The sequence below is a fragment of the Monopterus albus genome, unplaced genomic scaffold (genome assembly GCF_001952655.1).
Source record: "Monopterus albus unplaced genomic scaffold, M_albus_1.0 scaffold246.1, whole genome shotgun sequence".
Taxonomy (NCBI): domain Eukaryota; kingdom Metazoa; phylum Chordata; class Actinopteri; order Synbranchiformes; family Synbranchidae; genus Monopterus; species Monopterus albus.
Genome location: NW_018128126.1, coordinates 995,214 through 1,016,750, shown reverse-complemented (window position 1 = coordinate 1,016,750; position 21,537 = coordinate 995,214). Strand labels below are relative to the sequence as shown.

The window sequence follows — 21,537 nt, the reverse complement described above, 5'->3', positions numbered from 1 at the left end:
ACACTGCATTTGCTGGCAGCATGTAGCCTAATGTCTACAGCAAAGCTACGTTTAACAAAGTTCACAACATAGATTTTTTATTATCTGAATTTTTAAGTCAGATAGGACAGTATTTACATAGCCCCGCACCAAGAGCGCATCCCTCTGCGCCCCTGGTGCACAGGTGCAAACACACTGGACCCGCTTATTTACTTACATTTAAAAAGAAATTCATTCAATTCAACCTAAGAGCAGACTGAAGTTATTAAGGATGTCAATGTGGTGCCAAATTAACTCTTCACCTTTCTATATATTCTGTAAATAATTGTACAAATGTTAGGCCTATGCAGCATTAATTTAACTGTATAGCTAAATAACTTCTACTGTGTCAGAATGTGCAGGAAAAAACAACTAAGGCAATCTAAAACTTCTACAGGGACGTTTGCCCACATTCCAAAGATTTAGACCTACAGACTAATGTGTTAGTTACATTAGTGACAATAGATCATTATTATTATTATTATTATTATTGTTGTTGTTGTTATTGCTTTGTTCAAAGAAAGTTGAAAGCGTTAAAGAAATCCTTCTTATTGTATTACATTATATTTCTTTATGGCCCCTTAATGGGAGATATTTGGTTCTCGTTAATAAAATGACTAGACTTAAAAGAAACGCAGCTGAATTCATGAGGACCACGACGTTATTCCATTGCCCCATTATTGAGTAATCATGGCGACATCTAAATACAAATAAGAGAATAAATAAAGTCTTTAAACAGATAAAGAAACGCAAATAAACACAAAAATGAATAATTAAATGACACTGTTCCTGGTTTAGAAACGATTATGGAACTGAAGCACTGCTAGGAGGATTTGATCCGGCGATGGGAACATGTGGAGCTCGCCTTTCTCCATGGCATAAACAGGGTCCAAGGTCCATGAAAGTTTTTCCTGATAACGGGAGCCAATAAAAGCAGCAGTGCAGCAGTGTAAACATGTCTACCTCGGCCCCGACCAGGCCTCGTCCTGTGGATTTACATAAGGCTCCCATCAGCCGGCCCACTCATTACCATGTTTTATATCCTCTGCGCCCAGAAAGCATCATGGCAAAGACGTTCCATCCTCCCCTTCAGCAGGGAAGTGAAGCGGCTTCTCGGAGCAGGTGTCAACCGTAAACTCCCCTCAACACCGGACCAGAGAGGAAGAAAGGAACTTTATTTATTTATTTATGTTTTACTTTTTTAAAATCATACAACTTTTCCCAGGCCTCTTCTATTGTTGCAGCGCGTACACAGCCGGCCTATGTTGAGTTTTTAATGTTCTCTAAAATGGTATCCAAGCTGACATCCCTGCAGCAGGAGCTCCTCAGCGCCCTGCTGGACTCAGGAGTTACCAGAGATGTTCTGATCCAGGCCCTGGATGATATGGACCCCAGCCCGCCGAGCTTTGGAGTAAAACTGGAGAACCTGCCTATGTCTCCCGCTCCTCCCCAGAGCGCCAGTTTGAACGGGGCGGACAGCGACTCGAAGCCCGTCTACCACACACTCACCAACGGCCACAGTAAGGGCAAGCTGTCCGGGGACGAGGGCTCCGAGGACGGGGACGACTACGACACCCCGCCGATACTGAAGGAGCTCCAGTCACTGAACACGGAGGAGGCCGCCGAGCAGAGGGCGGAGGTGGAGCGCATGTTGGCGTGAGTGTTCCTAAGAGATTTGTTGAGTTTAAAAAGAATATAAATTAGAAATGGAAACACTTAAACCACCAGGTGAGACAGGAAATAAGCGCCCAAGGTTAGTGTACGTGTGAACTCACTGCACATGCTCCTAATATTTAAGTCTAGACGTTTCAAAACCTAGAAAATCAACTCGTCAGTAGTTAATAGGTCTTTATTTTCCTAAAACACTTTCCCTTCTTTGTTTACAATTTTAAAATAACCCGCCATGATCTGGTTACTAATTATCCACATGGATTATTAGCTATTTCTTTACCTTTACAAAATATCAGCCGAAGTTAGATCTATTTATTATTAACTATACTCCACCTCTCACCGATAAAAGTCCCGCAGGGGGCTACATGAGGACAGAGGAGCAACCTCTGGCTCGGAAATATAGGACAACAAAATGATTTGAGACATTTTTAATGTAATATTATTAATATTAATATTATACCATCTATGAATTGAGCCACGTTCAGTTGGGCGTCAAAGGTCTAATCCATTTACTTCTAATTGGCTCTGAAGCCACTTGATTGACTGTAAAAGTGGGAATACCAGACTGTTGTCGGCTAAGACACCGGGAGAAAATCCAAACGAACCCACGTGTAGTTAAGTTATTATTAATTTTATTCTATAAATCATCAACTGAAAGATACACAGTGGCGTGTGATTAGAGTGAATGGAGATCTGGTTATTCATTGTCAAAAGTTATAAACTAACATCTCCCACTTAACCTGCAGACTTAGACGTAGGCCTCCACGTTCTGCAAAACAAACAGACCAGTGTAGATTTGCTATAATTACTGATGTCGGTGTGTCTGGGCCCGCTGTTTACATCCGACCGGTTTTTGTTTCACTTTGCTGCAAAAAATTGAATGTACAGCCTATGATGAATAATAAGAAGGGTAATTTTACATTTATGATTGCTAAATTGATATAGGAGTCAAAGTCCATCTGGAAAAATGTAGCACAAATGTAGTTTCTTGGCCTTTAATAGCTCAAATGTTGGAGACAAACGAATGTCCAACATTAATTATTCCTTTGATTTATATTATGATTGAGCTTATATTATTATTATTATTTATCCTAAATTAATCGAACCTTAAAAATAAGAATAGATGGAATAATGCCTAGTTTTATAGTTTTTCCAAATACTGTTAAAAGATCTTGTAAATATATTTTTACTCAAGAATTATCAGAGATTTTTTCCAACTTGTCTGATGATTTCCTAATAGATTTTTTACATCCTTTGGATTCACATTTTCATTGTACAATCTTACTTTAAATTTACAAAAATAAAATTAAATTAAATTAAGGATTATAAATAAGGTAACAAATACTGAGTTCAAGTTTCTCAACCTCCCTGAATCTATTTGGACTAACCTTCAAAAACATTTACAGCCTATTGAACAGGGGACAGTGATAAACAGGTTGTTTGTGAGGGAAGTTACTACAGTTACAGCCCCTTTAAACTTGAGGCCTAAAAAGAGTAACAACTTTATGAACAGCTGCCTGTTTGATCAGAATATTTTTACACTTTTACACTCCTCTAAAAGCTGAACATAGGTTGAAATGAGTGGTTGTTTTCTGCTCTTGTGCTTCAACTGAACCCAGAGAGGATCCATGGCGTGCTGCCCGCATGATCAAAGGTTACATGCAGCAGCACAACATCCCCCAACGGGAGGTGGTGGACATCACAGGGCTGAACCAGTCTCACCTCTCCCAGCACCTCAACAAAGGCACTCCCATGAAAACACAGAAGCGAGCGGCCCTCTACACCTGGTATGTCCGGAAACAGCGGGAAATTCTCAGACGTAAGTTAATATTTGAGTTTCTCACAGCTTAGCCCCGGGCTGTAATGTGTTGTTGGCAACAGCAGCACTGAGCTTTATTTGGGTTCCAGACCTGTAGGGCTATCAAACTGCATTAGACATTTCCTCGTCTTGCTGGATGCACAGCAATAGACCTGCCATAAATCTTATGAAGTTTGAAGCTGAAGTTTCTTGAATTTTTCTTGTGAAGTTTATGAGGTTTCTATATAACTTCTCCTTCCATAAATCTGTCATCTCCCTTTGTGTTTTGTGGTAAACAAAAGCATTTTGAAATCAACTGTACTGAATGTACCTCTTTCTATTTTGCAGAGTTCAACCAGGTAGTGCAAGGTTCTGGCACCAATATGACAGACAAAGGCAATCAGGATTCGATGTTTTTTTATCCAGAGTTCAACCCGTCTGGTCAGGGCATGAGTCAGTCGGGTGACGAGGTCGGCAGCGAACCGTCCTGTAAGAAAATGAGACGTAACCGTTTCAAATGGGGGCCTGCATCCCAGCAAATCCTGTACCAGGCCTATGAACGGCAGAAGAACCCCAGTAAGGAGGAGAGGGAAGCTTTGGTGGAAGAGTGCAACCGGTAGATAAACACGATGCCTTCCTGTGCAATGCTTACAGTACTGAAACAACACCAACTCCAGTTTTTCATCATGTACATTTGTCTCCTGCAGAGCTGAGTGTCTTCAGAGAGGTGTCTCCCCTTCCAAAGCCCAGGGCCTCGGCTCTAATCTGGTAACTGAAGTGCGAGTCTACAACTGGTTCGCCAACCGGCGCAAAGAAGAGGCCTTCAGGCAGAAGCTGGCCATGGATGCCATCAGTGTGCCGACCCACAGCCTCAACCCTCTGCTGTCACATGGCTCCCCACATCATCCCCAGACCAGCACTTCACCTCCCAGTAAGATGCCAAGTGGTACTGCTTTGTGTGCAGATGTATTGCTCCTGTTAAAACAGTTCAACATAACTAGTAAGAGAGTAAATATGTGCTAATTTCATTTAATAGGGAACATTTTTAGTGTTTAATCCTAGTTAAAAGGTGAATGAGAAAAGGTTAGAGGCGCAGATGATGTGATCAGAGAGGCAGAGAAAGAGGGGGCAAGTGATCAATGAGCGTGAGTGAGTGAGTAAATGCCATTGTTATTCTGATCTTTGAAAACACACTGAGAACAATCCACATTGTACCTTCAATCTCCACTCCAAAGTCAGCATGGAGAAGCATGACACAAAGGGCAGCAATCCTGTGACAGGCCAGGGTCAGGGCAGGGGGACAGACACATCCACATTACCTCAACATAACGCCATCATTGCCATATTTCCGCCTACCGTACAGGCTGGTAATGAATTTGCTCAGAGTTGTCCAACAAGGAAACACTGTGCTTTATTATTCTGACCATTTCAGCCCAACCTGATTTTAGCATTTGGAGTAATTAGTCCTGACTGAGTTTACCTGGTGGATATGACGCAAAGCTGATTGGCCTCACGCAGCATTATCCTCTGTGCCATCAGTCACCCACCATAAAGCTGTGATTTGAGAGACTCACTCAGAACCTATTGTTGTCCTCTCGTGTTCGAACATGAGGTGAGCTTTGAAGGGAAAACCAACTGTTTGCCTTGACTTGCTCTTTAACCTTTGGATAAACTGGTCCCGCTTGTGGGTTGTGTGTTTGCTTGAGTTGAGAGAACACCTGACCAGGACCTGACCTCAGGTTGCAAAGCCAGAGGGGTCAGTGGATAAGGTTGTAGCGGCAGAAAGGAAGGATCAGTGCATAGAGGAAAGCACTTTGTTCCCCCAGAAACCCTCAGCTGGCTGCTTACAAGGTGTCCTGCTGGCATCCTGCCGACATCATCAGCTGTTTTTCAGTGTCATCCCCTGGCCTGACAATAATATCCCAGCAGGATGTCTCATTGCGTTGCTAGGCCACAGCCTGTATTATGCATGCTTAATGGACAATTAAAATCCTTTGCTACTACATCTCCCAGGCCTTTGATAAGGGGCTTCTCGGACTTCTCCTTTCTATACTCTACCTCAGCAGGGGGTCCCATTGTCTGTGGTGTATTAGAAGACTGCAGTGACTGTAACCTAGGTTCATTTATCTCTGCTGGGCCTGAAGGAGGACTGGGTTTACAGCCTCCCCCTTCACCTTTATGGGCATTAGTATAGTTGCAGAGGCTCAGCGCAGACTTGGAGCAGCAGGAGCTGTCCACTGGGGTATTGGCTCTTTTCTGGCCAGACAGGACTGATGACCCCTTCTTCGCCAATAGAGAAAACTTGTAACCCCCCCTCCTTAAACCATCGCCACACCTTCAGTCATACAAGAAAGGTCACTGCTGGGTCAGATCAAAGAAACTCCTCTTACTTGGGGAGTTTTTATTGATTCTGCTTCAGTTGGTTAGTCAGTTGGTCACAACTGGCTGGACAGTCAAACAGTGTGACGTGCAGTTTTGGTGGTGACCTTTTTTACCTTTAGAAATGTAACCGATCTTATAGGCAGATTACATTTTTTGTTAGCAGGCACATGTGAGCACACACCTGTGTTTTCCTAAGCAGTACAAAACTACTGTTCATCCACTAATAGACCAAAACATTTACTACCTCAAGTAATCCATATTATTGGCGGTATTTTACTTTTGAAGCATTAATCTCCACTAGCAGGTCAGTCAGTAAAATTATAATGTAGAAACGTGATAATTAAATGTTGGATTGTCTTCATCAATAATAATGGAACGAGAAATTCATTTGCAGAGGTGGAAAGTAACTAAGCACAAGTATTAAAATAAAGTTTCTAAATGTTAACATTTTAAAAACCATATCCTTATGCTTATAGGTGATATGGTGGTACAGTGGTTAGCACTATCACCTCATAGCAAGAAAGCTTCAGGTTCAAACCCTGACTGACTTGACTTTGCATGTTCTCCCTGTGTGGGTTCTCTCTGGGTACTCCGCCTTCCTCCCACAGTCCAAAGACATGCAGGTTAGGTTGAATGGTGACTATAAATTGCCTGTGAGTGTGTAGTTGAATATTTCTGTGTCAGCCTTGTGATAGAATGGTGACCTGTCCAGTGTGTACCCTGCCTCTCGCTCAAAGTCATTTGAAGTTGGCTCCAGCCGCCTACCCTCTACAGGATAGATGGATGATTATGCTTATGAAATATGTTTCTAAGAGTTTAAAGTATCCAGTTTTTTTTTTTCCAAAAAAGTCTTCTTCTTTGCAACCTTACTTTGCAGGTTAAACTTTTACATAAAATACATATGAAATTCTTACAAAACACAATGCATTGTTAAGGATTAAATAGTTTTTAAATTTTTTTTTACTTGTAATCTCCTATAATAAATCTGTCTAGTTGGTGGCCCTTGTCAGTTTTCAGATGTTTATAAACTGTTAGCACCAAAGAGATATTTATCACCTAAACATCTTAGATGGATTCATCTGCATAATTATTTGAGGTCCAAATGAGTTAAATTATAAAAGTAAAAAATAAAATAAATAAAATCCCCCCCACACACACACAAAAGCAAAGATTATATAAATGTCCAAAAATGAATACAAATAGGATAGTTAATTTGATTTTTTCGTCTCTGCTAAACCAATAAACTAGCAGCTCCTATAAGATTTGTGACCCTTTAGCGGAGGCCAGACAGTTAGGTTGGGGATCGCTGGAGTAAAGAAGTGAACTGTGTTAGTAGTTAAAACCAGCTGTGTCTTGACCAGCTACCACAGTAAAATATTGCTTACACATTAGTAGCTTCCTCATATTATCCAGGGGCCATTTTTGCACACCAAAAAATGTTGATACTTTAAGGACATTAGGCTGCTAATAGGTTGTGTTATTTTACTTTTTAAATGCAGGACTTTATAGGTAATTGTAGTGGTGCTTTTGTTTGGCAGCTAAAATGAGCATAAAATTGTGCTGGTGCTGTGTAAGCTGAGCTATTGTTCTGGCTGTTACAAAACTAGCAGACTCAGATGTTTAAGATCAGATACAGTAGTAGGGGGGACTAGCTAGCCGTGGGTTGTATTGGTTTCCATCACCTCAGGCTAGTTTGAAAGCTGTACGCATGCAGAAAAGGTGGCATAGCTTTGCTCTGTCTTTCTCAGAGCCCTAGAGAAAAGAGTGGACACATCCTGGACAGACCCAGGAGGTCTGTCATATGCAGTGGCACTACAATGAGTGCTGCCTGGGGTTGGGGAGCCAGGCTTTGATAATACATGGGTTACACAGGGAGCTAGAGCCTTTTAAACCTGCTGAAGGTCCTTGCTACCACTCCCCATCTGAAGTTCTCACCCTCCCCCTGCTCTTGAAGAGCAGTCCTCAGTTTTTCCTGGATTGTGCCATGTTGCCAGATCAAATCTGTGGTTTTACAAAGTCTCCAATTTGAAGGCAAGACTGGAAAATTCACAAGGCTAAACATGTTTTAAAAAATGTCCTTAACTAGTTTTCTAGAAACTCACTGTCCCTAAGCTTAGATTGTGGAAGCCCTCCTTTACTTACTCCAATGTTCCCTGTAGCTAGAATTACTGCTGAGCCTAAAGACACAAAACTGGCCTGAATGGCATCCTTTTCTCCCTCTGACACTTTAAGAGGTCACCTAGCTCTAAGATAACTGCCTTTTTATGAGTCCTCTTCCATTGTGTGGCAATGGGGGTCATGAGTCCAATGGAGTGCTTTATTGTTCTGTGGCGGTGTTTACAAGGCATGGTGGAGTGTTGTGGGGTTGCTAGTATGTTGCAAGAGACAATATGAAGCCTGTGGGCTGAAGAAAATGGTGGACAGATAGTTTAGAAAATGAAATATGGCACTGTGGTTTTGCTTCAGACATCATGGTATTTGTATTTTAAGTATCTGTAGTTATAGTTCAACACGATGGGAAACATGCTTTCTTGCTGAGAATGGCAGGAGACTGTTAGCTTAGCCTAGCATAAAACAGCTAGCTGGCCTTTCCAAATTAAGTTCTAAGGCTCGCTATATAATGTGTTTCCTTTTGTCTATATTTAAGTGTATTTCTCAAAATGTCATTATTGTTTTAAATATGAAGCTCCAATCAGCATGCAGTTAACTAAACATGGAAATAGCTAGCATAGTCTGAAGGCAATGAAATCCACCTTCCCAAACCACTAATGCTCTTTTATTAACAAGTGATTTATTTACTCTCTGTAAAAAAAAATCTGTTTATTAGTCAGTTTTAGAGGTGCCAGAATGTAAATTCATCATCTTTGTACAGGGCCTGGCTAGGTGTTTCCCCCTGTTTCTAGTCTTGCTAACCTAAGGTAACAGTCTGCTGGCTGTACACATTCAACAACACAAAGAAAGACGATTTTTGCAGGAATTTCTCTATCAAAAACGATTTCTCTTCCCTGCCACCTGAAGCAAACTTTCAGCTCTACAAAGACTCTACAGTTTCCAGCAACGACAAGAAATCAGTGCCCCCTCATTAGCGTCAGTGCCTCCCTCTGCTTTTTATCTTAAAATGGTTGTATATCAACATTTCCTGTCATGTCTGACTGACTTCGGCAGGGCATTCATGCTGTCACACCTGGGTCAGGCATGGAGTACTAGGGGAAGATGTGAAATCTGAGTGCAAACAGATTCTGTCTCTACACTGTTACTGAGGGAGTGACGCTCTGTGTGTGTGTGTGACACTGAGACCACGGGATAAGAATGTGTTTGACATTGCTTGTAATTGTGTAATGTTTACTCTATTGGTATCAGAGGGGGCCTACATCAGCAAACAGGCATTTGATTGTCAGTTGCGTGGGGGTGGGGGAGGGGGGTGAAACATTCTTTAGGGCCTCCAAAGAGAGATGAGAAGTAGACAAAACACTAAGTGATGGCACTAAATTTAACTACCACTTCAGTGTTTATTTGGAAAAAAATATTGTGAAACTTAGTGGTGGAAAAAAACGACTGCAAATACTTTATTCATTTTCTGTACCGAACAAATGTTTCCTACCATTTTATACCTTTACTTCACTACATTTCATGTGCAAATATTGTAGTTTTTAGTTTGGGCTCACTGAACTGGTAGGTTCAGGTTACTTTAAAATTTTTAAATGTTTTAACATAAAAGAAAAAAGTAAAATATTAGAAAGAAGTCAAAAATGAATACATACTTTTGTAAAATAACAATTTTTCTAGTTTTCTTCTGTCCTACTGCATCATCTCATATTATCTCCTGACCCCTCCTATTTATCTTGTGACAAGTACATGTTTGTGGTAATACTTATTGTGCTAAACTTTTACTTGTAACTGAGTTAGTTTTTTTGGTACTTTTACTTAAGGAAAGCTCCTGCTTGCTTCTTCCACCACTGGTGAAACTTGACACTGACGTAATTATCATCAGTGGCATTTGTGTGCTGATCACAGAGTCTGATGGGAGCTGTGCTGTTGTGAGTGTGTGTACATAGCGTATGGCCTTGGCTGAGCTACGCAGATAGCAGCAGTGGACGGGTCAGTGTGTTTGTTTGCTCTGTCCTCCCCTGTCTGAGTCAAAGAGCAGGTGAGTCTGGCTGGTTGGAGTGACAGCAGCACTGCTCAGTACAGCACGAGGCCTATGCTGCTACCTCTGCGGCACACATAAGCTTTATAGTTGTAGCACACAGTGCCTATGAGCTATGAAAGCTGAAACTAACTGTCTGTTTCTCTGTCAGTGCGTTACAGCCAAGGTCCGGGTGAGGTCAGCTCCTCCACGACCATCAGTCACCACAACAGCAACGCAATGGCAACCAGCCAGTCGGTGCTCCATCAGGTGTCTCCGGGAGGATTGGACCACAGCCACAGTCTGTTGTCACCTGATGCCAAGATGGTGAGTGAACACACCCAGGCCCTCATGGCCTCAGATTAGATAAGACCGGGCACTGCATTTAGCATAAACATACAAAGCAGGTTCCTGAACCTCCTCTCCCATGGACCCACTGGCAAGAGCCAACAATTAGCACATTGTGCTACTGTGTTTGGAAGGTGGGGCTGAGGTGGCAGGCCATGGCTAGACTAGCACACAGCCTTCACCAGATTGCACCAAGCATGTTCATTGCTCAGCCAATAAACCTGACAAAGAAACATTCTGTTCTTATTGATTAAACGCCTCGCAAAGAGGAGCTGCAGGTGGAGCCTTGCTTGTTCTGCCAGAGAAATGACACCTGATGCCTGATGTTTTTTTTTTTAACTTCAGAGTTTCTCCCTTCTGCCCTAGTTCAATATTTGGTCAGTGACAAGGAAACCTGTGCGTGGCCCACAGCTTTTGAGTAGTGGTCAAACGGTACTTTTGGTATATCATGAGAACTTTGTCAAAGTACAATATTCTTTAAATTGCCTTGCAGCACGAAAGTCAACTATTTAAACCATTTATCTTGCTCAGGGTCATAAAAATATAAATAATGCAAATCAGTTGTTGAATACCATGCACTAACTTCTCTGTCAGATCAAAACACTTCTGCCTTTTGGAGCAGCTTTATGTGAAATGTGCACAGTGAGGGCATGCAGTGTAGCGTGCAGCAGGTCAGAGCTGACAGTTTCTTATCTGCTGCTGTGTGTCTGGCTGGTCTCTCCTCAGTGGACAGCTGGCACTAGGCAAATAGTTGCAGCCCCACTGACTGACATTACTGTATGCAACATTACTGTATGCATAAGTGTTGTTTTGGATACAGCTGTTTTGTGCAAATAAGCATGTAAGGATTTGTTTAACTCAGCATCCAGATACAAGCAGTGCTGATGCTCTGCACACACATGCAGTTTTCTCTGCTGACATTTTTAGAATGATTTTTTTCTTTACTTTTTGTTCCTTATCAGTATTTGCTTGTGTACTGCGTATGAGTTACACAATCGTAGCGTTATATAAAAAATTTGAGCAAAGTCCACATTTATTTCTTTCGTTTGTTAAGCAGACAATGTCTGTTTCACTTTGAAAATGATTTTATGTGAATCTGCACAGCAGATCCTCAAGCTCTCTTAACTTTAAGTGTTTTAGTCTGGTACAACAAATAATACCGCTGTAACTGTGTTTGTTTCGTTCATCTTTTTTCCAGATTTCCGGTTCAGGCGGAGGACTTCCTCCAGTCAGCACGCTGACAAACATCCACAGTTCCCACCACAGCCATCAGCAGACACAGAACCTCATCATGCCTCTATCTGGAGTCATGGCCATAGCACAGAGTAAGCCCTTCAACCCTCTGTGTGCCTAAAGATGTAAAAGAAGCGAGGCTCATGTATTTTCTCGTGGCATGATTTGACTGAAGTCTTGCTGTGTCTCAACAGGTCTAAACACATCGCAGTCTCAGACAGTGCCAGTGATCAACAGCGTGGCGGGCAGCCTTGCGGCGCTGCAGCCAGTGCCGTTCTCTCAGCAGCTCCACAGCCCCCACCAGCAGAGCCTGATGCAGCAGTCTCCCAGCCACACGAGCCAGCAGCCGTTCATGGCTACTGTCACACACTCGCACAGTCAGTAACACGTTTCTACTGACTTCCTCTTTGTGCCTCTAATATGTTTTGTAAATATCTTTTGTCTTGTGCTGCCTAATAACAAAGCACAATCTACTGGGCTGTAACTAACTATTATTTGCAATTTCAATTAATCTGGTGATTTTTTTTTTGATTAATCATTGCAAAAATTTGGTTTCTCTGTCCCACAAAGTTTAGAGCCACAGTTCCTAAATATTCTCCTAATGATGAAAGCAGAATGTGAAAATGAAAAACTGCTCTAATCAGTGTTAGCTTTTTTTTTTTCTTTTAACAACCTTATGTCTTTGGTGTCTTTAGAGCGTAGTTTAGATATGTGTCTGGACATAAACATTTTGAGTTTGTCTTGACATTACATTACACTCTATTGAAATTTGATATTTTATTCTGCTGCCTTTTCTCACTTTCCTCTGTAACCTATGCACCTGAACGGCTCCACATAAACTGTTAACATATCTGATATAACTCTTATTATATCTATATCTTTAGTCTTTACAGTTGAGGGTATGTAATAAATCTATGTTGTTTTCTTTTGCAGTGTACCCTCACAAGCAAGAGCCCCCTCAATATTCCCACCCATCACGTTTCCCTTCGGCCATGGTGGTCACAGACGCCAGCAACATCAGCACCCTAAGCTCCATGTCCTCAAGCAAGACGGTCAGTCTGCGATCCACATCACATCAAGCCACAGTTAGATGCAACTTCTCGCCTCTGTCTGCCTATTATTGTAGATTTTAGTCCAAGTAATCATTATGAGGGTATTTGCATATGAGTCAGCATGAAATATGTGATATTATTGCAATGTGTTCTGTAATGCTGCTGCTGCTGCAGAGTACATTCTTACGTTTTGCAACAGGGTCTACTGTCTCTTAAAAAGCGATACTTTAATCAGCACACTCAATTCCTATTTGTAACACAAAAATCACCCTCATGTCCTCACCCTGTTCTGAGTGAGAGAAAAGACACAATCGAAGCACACACAAACAGCAGGAACTACATTTCAACAGGAGGAGAAGTGTGTGTGTCATGATTGTGTGTTGACTTGTTTAATTCCTGTCACATTAGGATGCTCCTGTAAACAAGATGGTGCAACTTGGGGGTCTCTCCTGGGTAAATACAATTTTATTAGTTCAGTCATGCAAAATGAGTAAAAACACCCAAATTGCACACAAATTAAAAGTAGCTGTGCACTGCTTTTTTTTCCTTAGCAAAGCTTTTGTTTGGGGCTGTTGCTGTTATTCTTTTGCTTTCATTTGACTCCAGGCTAATAGACAGGACAGATACATGGATAGCACACTCCTCAGAATTCCTATTTCCTTTTAAACAGACATTTAATTAATCACCTGTTCCCTCATCCTGAACGCCTCCTGATTAATGTGCCCTCCTTTCACTTTCCTCTGGTGATAGTTACCTCTGCCATGAGGAAATGAGCTTGCTGTTGATCAAAGTTCTCAAGCCTGCTACGTTCCTCCATGCTACAGTAAGACTGGAGATGAGATGGGTGGAAGTTTTTTTTTGGGCAATTACCCTCTTCCTCTTTCCTACTTCTTCCTGCCCTCGGTGATCACTCTGGCCTGAAATGTTGTCCACGGTGCATTCACACGCTCAATTTCCCACGCTGAGGCAAAGTGCTTGTACCTGCCGAGTTACTACTGACAGACTGATGGGTTGACGGGCTGATAGCTCCTCTGTGTAGAGTAAAGGAAGAAACACATATCTCTCAAAGGCTGTAACATTATAGACACATTATGGCCTGGTTGGATCTCAGTTTCCAGACACGATCAGCAGTTTACTGATGCACGTAACAGTGAAGGTATATGTACTGTATGTTGTGATAAAAACTGCACTGTAGCCTGCTTCTATATCCAAGCACCAAAATCACAATGTAAAAATTCTCTGTTAAAAGTGAAAGTCCGAAATTCAAAATTCTATAGATTAGAGAAGACTGAACCTGGCTCACACTATTCATTTTTTAATCAATTAAACTCACCTGCATTCACTCTGGTAAATTATATCTCCCTTATTGGTCACATTATCACCCAATGCTATTTCACAAACCGATTTATTGAGAAAGCAGTTTGCTAGCAGGCACTCCCAGGGATTTTCTTATCAGGTCTCTATTTGGATGGGGCAATCTTGTTCTCATGACCCAACCAGCATGCTCAGGCTTTATAACACTCAGTGTTTACCTGAACCTGCCATACCTGAGTCTGTTTAAAACTCACCTCTTCTCAGAGCCCGGCATCTAATGGCTCAGGTCTTAGCTGCAGTTCAGTTTTATCAGATGAGGCTGTTTGCTGGCCACAGGGGCACACCGGGGTCATGGGCCTCCACGCCTGGGGATGCAAGGGGGAAAAAAATTCCACAAACAATCTAAAAAGATAGCTTTTCAGTGGAAATGCAGCTTTTGAGAATCAGTACAAGAAGGACGATGAATGTAACATGTATTTGTTCAGGTATGACACATGCAGAGTAGGTGCAGGGGTGATATATTTATCAGTGGTAGGAAAAGTATTGTATAATTTTACTAAAATGTTCTATAATTTTATTATCAAAAAATCTGACCAAAACACCAAAACCAACTAATAACACCCTGCTCAGTTCCAAGCCCACTGCACACATGTCAAACAAGTCACAATACTATAGATATGTTTTTTATGCTAAATAATTTTCTAAAACATCTGGGCATTGTAACAAATGTTACTCAAACAGTGCCTTTGGTGAGAACTATTTTCAGGTCAGGATCAATAGACATTTGATGCTCCAAGATGTGTTTACAGCTACAGCGACTGAAAAGAAACGACAGTGCCCATGTCTATTGTAATGGAAAGGAAAGTGTCAGCCAGTGCAACAGTGTGGCTAAATTTGTAAGTAGTAAAAGCAGAGTTGCAAAAAGTACTTGATTGAAAATTAAAGGAAAATTAATTAATTATTTTGATAATTGAATAATCGCACACTGAAAATCTTCCGACTGGCCTTCAGAATAAACAAATCATCTGACATCACCTTGGACTCTAGGAAGCTGAAATGGGCATTTTTGTCATTTTTGGACAATTTACAGACCAGACTATTAATCCATTAATCAAGAATCTAATTGTTGCTAGTAGAAATATAAAGTAGCACAAAGTTAAGTATAGTGCTTGAGTTATTGTGCTTTCCACCACTGGTACTTACATTGCTTTTATTTGTCAGGTCACTCTCGTGTAATTTTGCACATCATACACATGTATACCTGTGTCACTGGACAGATTGTATTTATTGTTTTATGGAACACAGGCCTACTTTGTCTTCTCCTTCTCAGTGTCCTCTTCAAGCTTGGTGAGAGCGTCCATCTGACTTCCTCGGTGCCCAGCAACAGCAGCACATTTTTCCACCTGCTCGATGGTGTAACCATGACAACTCCTAATAACCGGCAACAGTGTGCTGGATGGGTCGGTCAACAAACGAGAGGAGTGAGGATGGTGGGCCAGGTGATGAAAATTAGAAATGAGGACAGAGAAGGAAAAAAAACTATCTGCACCTGAAAGTGAGGAGCCTGGATTCCCCTCTGTCACACACACATGATCAATAAGGATGTATGATTTTGACACAATCTTGGCAAACAGTATTCAATTTTCCTGCCCCTTTCTAAAAAATGTACAGTCATTCTCTTTTGTGACATAACAAAGGAACAAAAACAAAGCACCAAAAACGCTCATGAACTGTGTTGACCTGAATGAAGGCCCTGGGACAGCTTACTGTGATTTAAGGTGGAACTATGAAGATACACTGAGACAGAAATCAGCCTGTGTGAAGACTGATTGACTCAATGAAGGCAATTCACTCACACAAAGAACCTGGATGCCTTTGCACATGAGCAAAACCTGTGTGACAATCACAATAACCTGTACTGATCTTGTGCATGAATGTCACATTCTTTAAAGGAGTCTTCCATGTTATTCTTTCCCACTCAGTTTACTGTACTAGTGCTAGTGCAGGTGATGAATGCCTCTTGCCACTTGAAGGATTCATCATTTGGAGTTGTTCACTGTGTATACTGTGATTGAAAAGACTGACAATCTTGAAAGGACTATGCAATACGTCTATTGGTGTATGCAATGCTTTGTATAACTGGATTCTGCACAGAACTCCACACACTTGAGACTGCAAATGAATATGCACTATCAGTGACGTCACCAACAATTATTACATGCTGGAGTTGCTGTTGATAAAGCTGCCTGTAAAATAACACAAAAGCAGATGGATGGATATGTGACAAATATGTGTAGTGTAGGTATTTCTGTTTGTCACCATGTTTCAAAAGCTAGTCTGCCATATCTATAAACCTGGTCTTGCCTTGTGGAGGACGACTGACTCACACGCTTTAAAAGTGCCCTGCCCCTTCCCTTCATAGAAACCTTGTTTGCATTCGGGTTCAGGTGAATTTCAGGAATGGGACTCCTCCCCCCTCTCCTACTTCCTACCACAATGTGAAGAGATACCAAACAGGGCAAATATTGTTAATAAGTCCTTATCATAAATCATGGCACAGGACCCCCCACTGTAGAAAGAAAATATTGACAAGCATTCAGAAAAACAGTCACCTTAGTCTGGTATTTTGTGAAGGAGAGAGACATGAAAGAGAAGGATGTTGTGAGAGCAGCTGCTCTAATCATACAGGAATTCAGAAAGCCTGAGAAATGCTGGGGAGAGGAGCAACTGCTCTGGGTGCAGACGCCCACGATAACAGTATTAATTTGTTCAGACAGAAAGCAAAGCCAACTTTTGTCTCACCTCATTCACCTTTGGACTGTTTGTGTTTATTTACCCACAAACAGTGAAGCCAGATCGGGAAGTGGCTTACTTATTTTTTAATTGGGCATGTGTGACACCAATTTGTAGATTGGGTGTCAATTCTGGCAACCACAACCCCAAAAGGCTAACACAAGACAGCAACAGTACAGACATTCGTTAGCGGAAGATAAGCTAGCTAGCGATGAACAAAGGTCTGTGGGAGGTTATGTGTCTGTGTTCAGCTCAGCCCCTAACTGAAAGCACCACAAACTTTTCCTCTGGTATGACTTGTCCTCTCATCTCTGTACATTTATGATACTGTCATAAAATGGCACCTTTTGTAGAACACACAGTTCAGTGGTGGGGAACTTGGGCATAGGGACCAAATTTGGCATCAAGAATACATTTTCCTTACATTGTAAGTAAAAGACACATAAAGGCAATTTTGATTATCAAACTTGGCATATTATAAGTGGCAGATCCAGACTGCTGTTCAATATTAGGTCATTACATTAATATTTTTATTATGTTGGTTGGTTTGTGACTGTTATAGGCACATCTACTGCCATTTGATCAGAGTACACTCATACTTGTTTGGCAGGACATGATTTTTTTGCATCCTAATGTATTATTTTTGTATAAAATTGAAATCAATCATAAATCATTATTTATACTTTCTGAGAAAATATTGATATTTCAAGTAAAAGTTTTTCCCCAAAATAAATGTATTGTTGTGGCTATTTTGTGTGCAATGGTGAGACATTTCGTATATAGACAGACAGATAAATAATAATATGTCATATTTTATAACCAGAATTTCCATTATACTGTCACAAGAAGAAGTAATGGCATTGCTTACATTTTTGTTTTCTATATAAATTGGTCATGAAATGTGATCAGATCTTCACCAAAGTCACAAATATCAACAACACAATATTTCTAAGGTGATAAAACACAGTAATGAGCTTTCTTCTTTATTGAACACATCCATTAAACATTCAAAGTGATGGTGGAAAAAATAACGGCAACTGTGTTTTAATAACTGTTTGGTTTTATATATGATTTGGTCATAAAATGTGATCCAATTTTCATCTAAGTCACAAATATTGATAAGCACTATGTGCTTAAACCAAAATCACACAAACAATTATAACTTTTTATAAACACAATATTTCTAAGGTGATAAAACACAGTAATGAGCTTTCTTCTTTATTGAACACATCCATTAAACATTCAAAGTGATGGTGGAAAAAATAACGGCAACTGTGTTTTAATAACTGTTTGGTTTTATATATGATTTGGTCATAAAATGTGATCCAATTTTCATCTAAGTCACAAATATTGATAAGCACTATGTGCTTAAACCAAAATCACACAAACAATTATAACTTTTTATAAATCATTAAATATTCAAAGTGCTGGTGGATAAAGTAAGTGAACCCTTGGATTTAAAAACAGGTTGAACCACCTTTGGCAGCAATAACCTCAAGCGAGCGCTTAGACCTGCACAGTGTTCAGGAAGAATTTTGGACCATTCTTCCTACAGAGCTTCTTCAGTTCAGCCATATTCTAAGGACGTCTGGTGTGAACGGCTTGAGGTCATTCCACAGCATCTCTACTGGGCTGAGGTCTGGGCTCTGACTGAGATACTCCAAAAGGTTGATTTACTGTCCCCAGAGCCATTCTGTAGTAGATTTACATCGATGTTTAGGGTGTCCTGCTGTTCTGCTCTGACTGTTTGTGTTCTATAATCATAGAAATGCTGTGTTTGTTGATATTTGTGACTTTGGTGAAGATCAGATCACATTTCATGGCCAATTTATGCAGAAAACCAGGAAACTGCAAACTGTGCAATTATTTTTTTCTTGCGACCAAGAAACATGACATAATATGTTTGTAACTTATAAATAACAGGTCACTAATGACTATAAAATAAATGTAGTGAAATAAAATGTACAATGAAATGTACATTTGAAATGTAGTCCAGAACTATAAAGTAACATAAAATGAAAGTACATGAAATGTGTATTTAAAGGTGCAATAACAAAGGTTTTACTGCCTGCCACCTAGTGAAGGTTATAAGAACTGTGGGTTCAAACAGCCAGCAATGGAGGCACTCTCAGCAGCTGCAAGTCCACCGTGCCTGCCAAAACAAAGAGGGTGGAACAAAGAAAGTGCAAAAACCCAAGTTAACTTCCCTTTTTTGCTTTTTGAGATGGCAACCGTTAAAAGCATTGATAAAATTTGATTTTGGGTGAAGACGTCTGACACTTAAATGTAGCAGCCTATGCTTGTTGTGTACTTGTGTAATCTTGTGGTGATTCAAAAGAAACAATATTTGTAGAGGTGGTGCAGAAAGGATAAGTTGGTACAATATATAAAGCAGGCTATATTAGACCTAGCCAGACCACCAGTGTTATAAATAAAAGAGATATTTCATTTAGCAGACGGGCTAGGACTAACACTACATTAGTTACTACCAACTCTACATGCACAGCAAGTGAGTTTCACATTATGTAAAAGAAGCATGTGAAATGATCAACAAACAGAACCCCGAGGGCAGTACAATGTCCTTTCAGAGAAGTGTGTAAATGGTGCACATGACTGGATTTGATGTCCCCAAAACAGTGAGATGGAATGTTGACCAATACATTGCCTACTTGACAGAAGCGGATCTAGATACCTTTGGACGGGGTGGCCAGGCTGGAGCACAGACTCAAAGAGGGGTGGCATATTCAAAATACATGTAAAACGTCAGTTAAGCCAATAGTTTTCTGAAATAATAAATCATACATTATTATAATCAAATTGTGTAGACACAAACACAGTGTTTTCTTTAGCTAACTTTGGCTGTGCTGCTCATTTACTCCCAGCCGGGGGACATCGCTGTTGCACAGTGACCTTCACAATCAGAGAAATGAATACAAATACTGTATCTGCATGCATGATATGAAATAACATTTATTTGACCAACATTAATTATAAAACACCAGAAAAATGTTAGTTATATTTAAGGCAGTAATTTGTCATTGTTTTTCATTTTTCATTCATTAATACTGACAAGCATCACATTTTTGACTCAGGCAGGGGTGGGCAACCAGGTTCTGGTGGTGGCCAGTGTAAATACTGGCCACCCCCTGGATTCACCCATGCTACTAGAGTGATGTTGTTCAAGTGTGAATAATCAGTGTTGGAACAGTGAGGTGTTTTTACAGCAAGTACGGTATTTCTGACATAATGTCCAAGTTGCACCAGAAAAACAGTTTGTCAGTAACAAAGAAAAAAGATGTGTAGAGACAAATCACTGACATATGTAGCAGTAGCCTGCATATAGGCTGCTTGTGCCATGAGATCTTAGAGATATTAAAAAATATTAAAGTGATATTTCTTGTCGAGGTGAAAAGCTGTCTCATGATATCAGTACATAACAGAACCAGAGCAGCAGCCAAGTGTGATGGTATGTTCACATTAGTCCAGCAAAAAGGCAACTCCCTGCTGTGTTTTACCACATGGGGCTGTGTTGATTGGGGGGTGAGGGATTGCAGGGGGAGCTTTGTAGGTGTGATATGGCCACGTTGTGAAGAGTCGACATGAGTGGCTTCATTCAACGTTTCTAGCCCGTGCATTTCCGTTGTGTTTTGGTTAGCAATGCTACTAATTTAGCCTACTCTACCTTAGCCCCAATTCTACCACCAGTGTGTCTGTGTTGATGGATAAAAAGCACAGTTTAACATCCAGACAAGCGAGTCGGTTCAGTTTGGGGCAAAACCTTTTACAGTACTTGCATACTGTCGTCTTTTATTGCATATGATCAACTGAAGTGACATTCACTACAAAATGATTAGTTAAAACATTTCCAAATGCACCTACATTGTTTTGCATTTTGTCACGTTCAGTCGAATAAAAAATAATTTTTGCAGTCATATATTGCGTCAATGAAGATTTCTTAAAAATAGTGTTAAAATATTGTCTTGTCTTGTTCTCATGAACCCACTATTGTGTATTGTTTTATCTCGTGGGTGTATCATCACCCTATGTATTACAGCAGACATATCAAGAAGCACCTGTCCAGTCACATGCAACAGATTCACTTAGGGCCATGTTGGTTATATGTTGGCCAGCTAACCAGGCATTCATAGCACACAGCACCACTTCAGAAAACTGGATGTGAGATGCAAAGAGCGGTAAGGAGTAGTTTTTGGTGTGAGTATGTATTTTAAATCTCACTAGACCCTTTAGCAGTTGAAAAGAAACCAGGTAGAGTAAGTTTACGTTCAGTACTGTACCTTACAGTACTACCATACACCAATATTTTATGGATAATGACACACTGGTCAACAGAATGGAGGATGTAGTAGATAAGTTTAACAGGTTTTTTGTGAATGTTGGTCCTAGTTTAGGAAGAAGCATTTGTACTGATGATACATCCATCACTATAAATAATAATACAATTGAAAGGAACATGAGTTCTATGTTCTTGAAGCCCATAGTTGAAAAGGAAATTATAGAGATAGTGAATAAATGTGGTAACAAAACATCTAGTGATAGTGATGGTATCACTATGACAACTGTTAAATGGGTAATTGAGGGGATATGCAAACCGTTAACCCATGTTTTTAACATGTCGTTTCGACTTGGGCAGCTCCCCAATAATATGAAAATAGCAAAGGTTATTCCATTGTATAAATCTGGGGATAAGCACAATTTCACAAATTACAGACCGGTTTCTCTGTTGTCACAATTTTCAGAAATTCTGAAAAAACTCTTTAATAACAGATTAGACACATTTATTG

The 21,537-nt window shown here is 40.5% G+C and overlaps 1 protein-coding gene across 1 annotated transcript; it reads left to right on the top strand.

The window, feature by feature from the left end:
• The first annotated feature begins 1,294 nt into the window (after window positions 1-1,294).
• On the top strand, window positions 1,295-15,652 carry hnf1ba (HNF1 homeobox Ba). Its single transcript, XM_020620729.1, has 9 exons — window positions 1,295-1,674; window positions 3,309-3,508; window positions 3,836-4,103; window positions 4,195-4,418; window positions 10,168-10,322; window positions 11,542-11,668; window positions 11,771-11,953; window positions 12,510-12,628; window positions 15,273-15,652. The coding sequence occupies exons 1-9, from the start codon at window positions 1,295-1,297 to the stop codon at window positions 15,291-15,293; spliced, it is 1,677 nt and encodes a 558-aa protein (XP_020476385.1). The 3' UTR covers window positions 15,294-15,652.
• The last annotated feature ends 5,885 nt before the right edge of the window (window positions 15,653-21,537 follow it).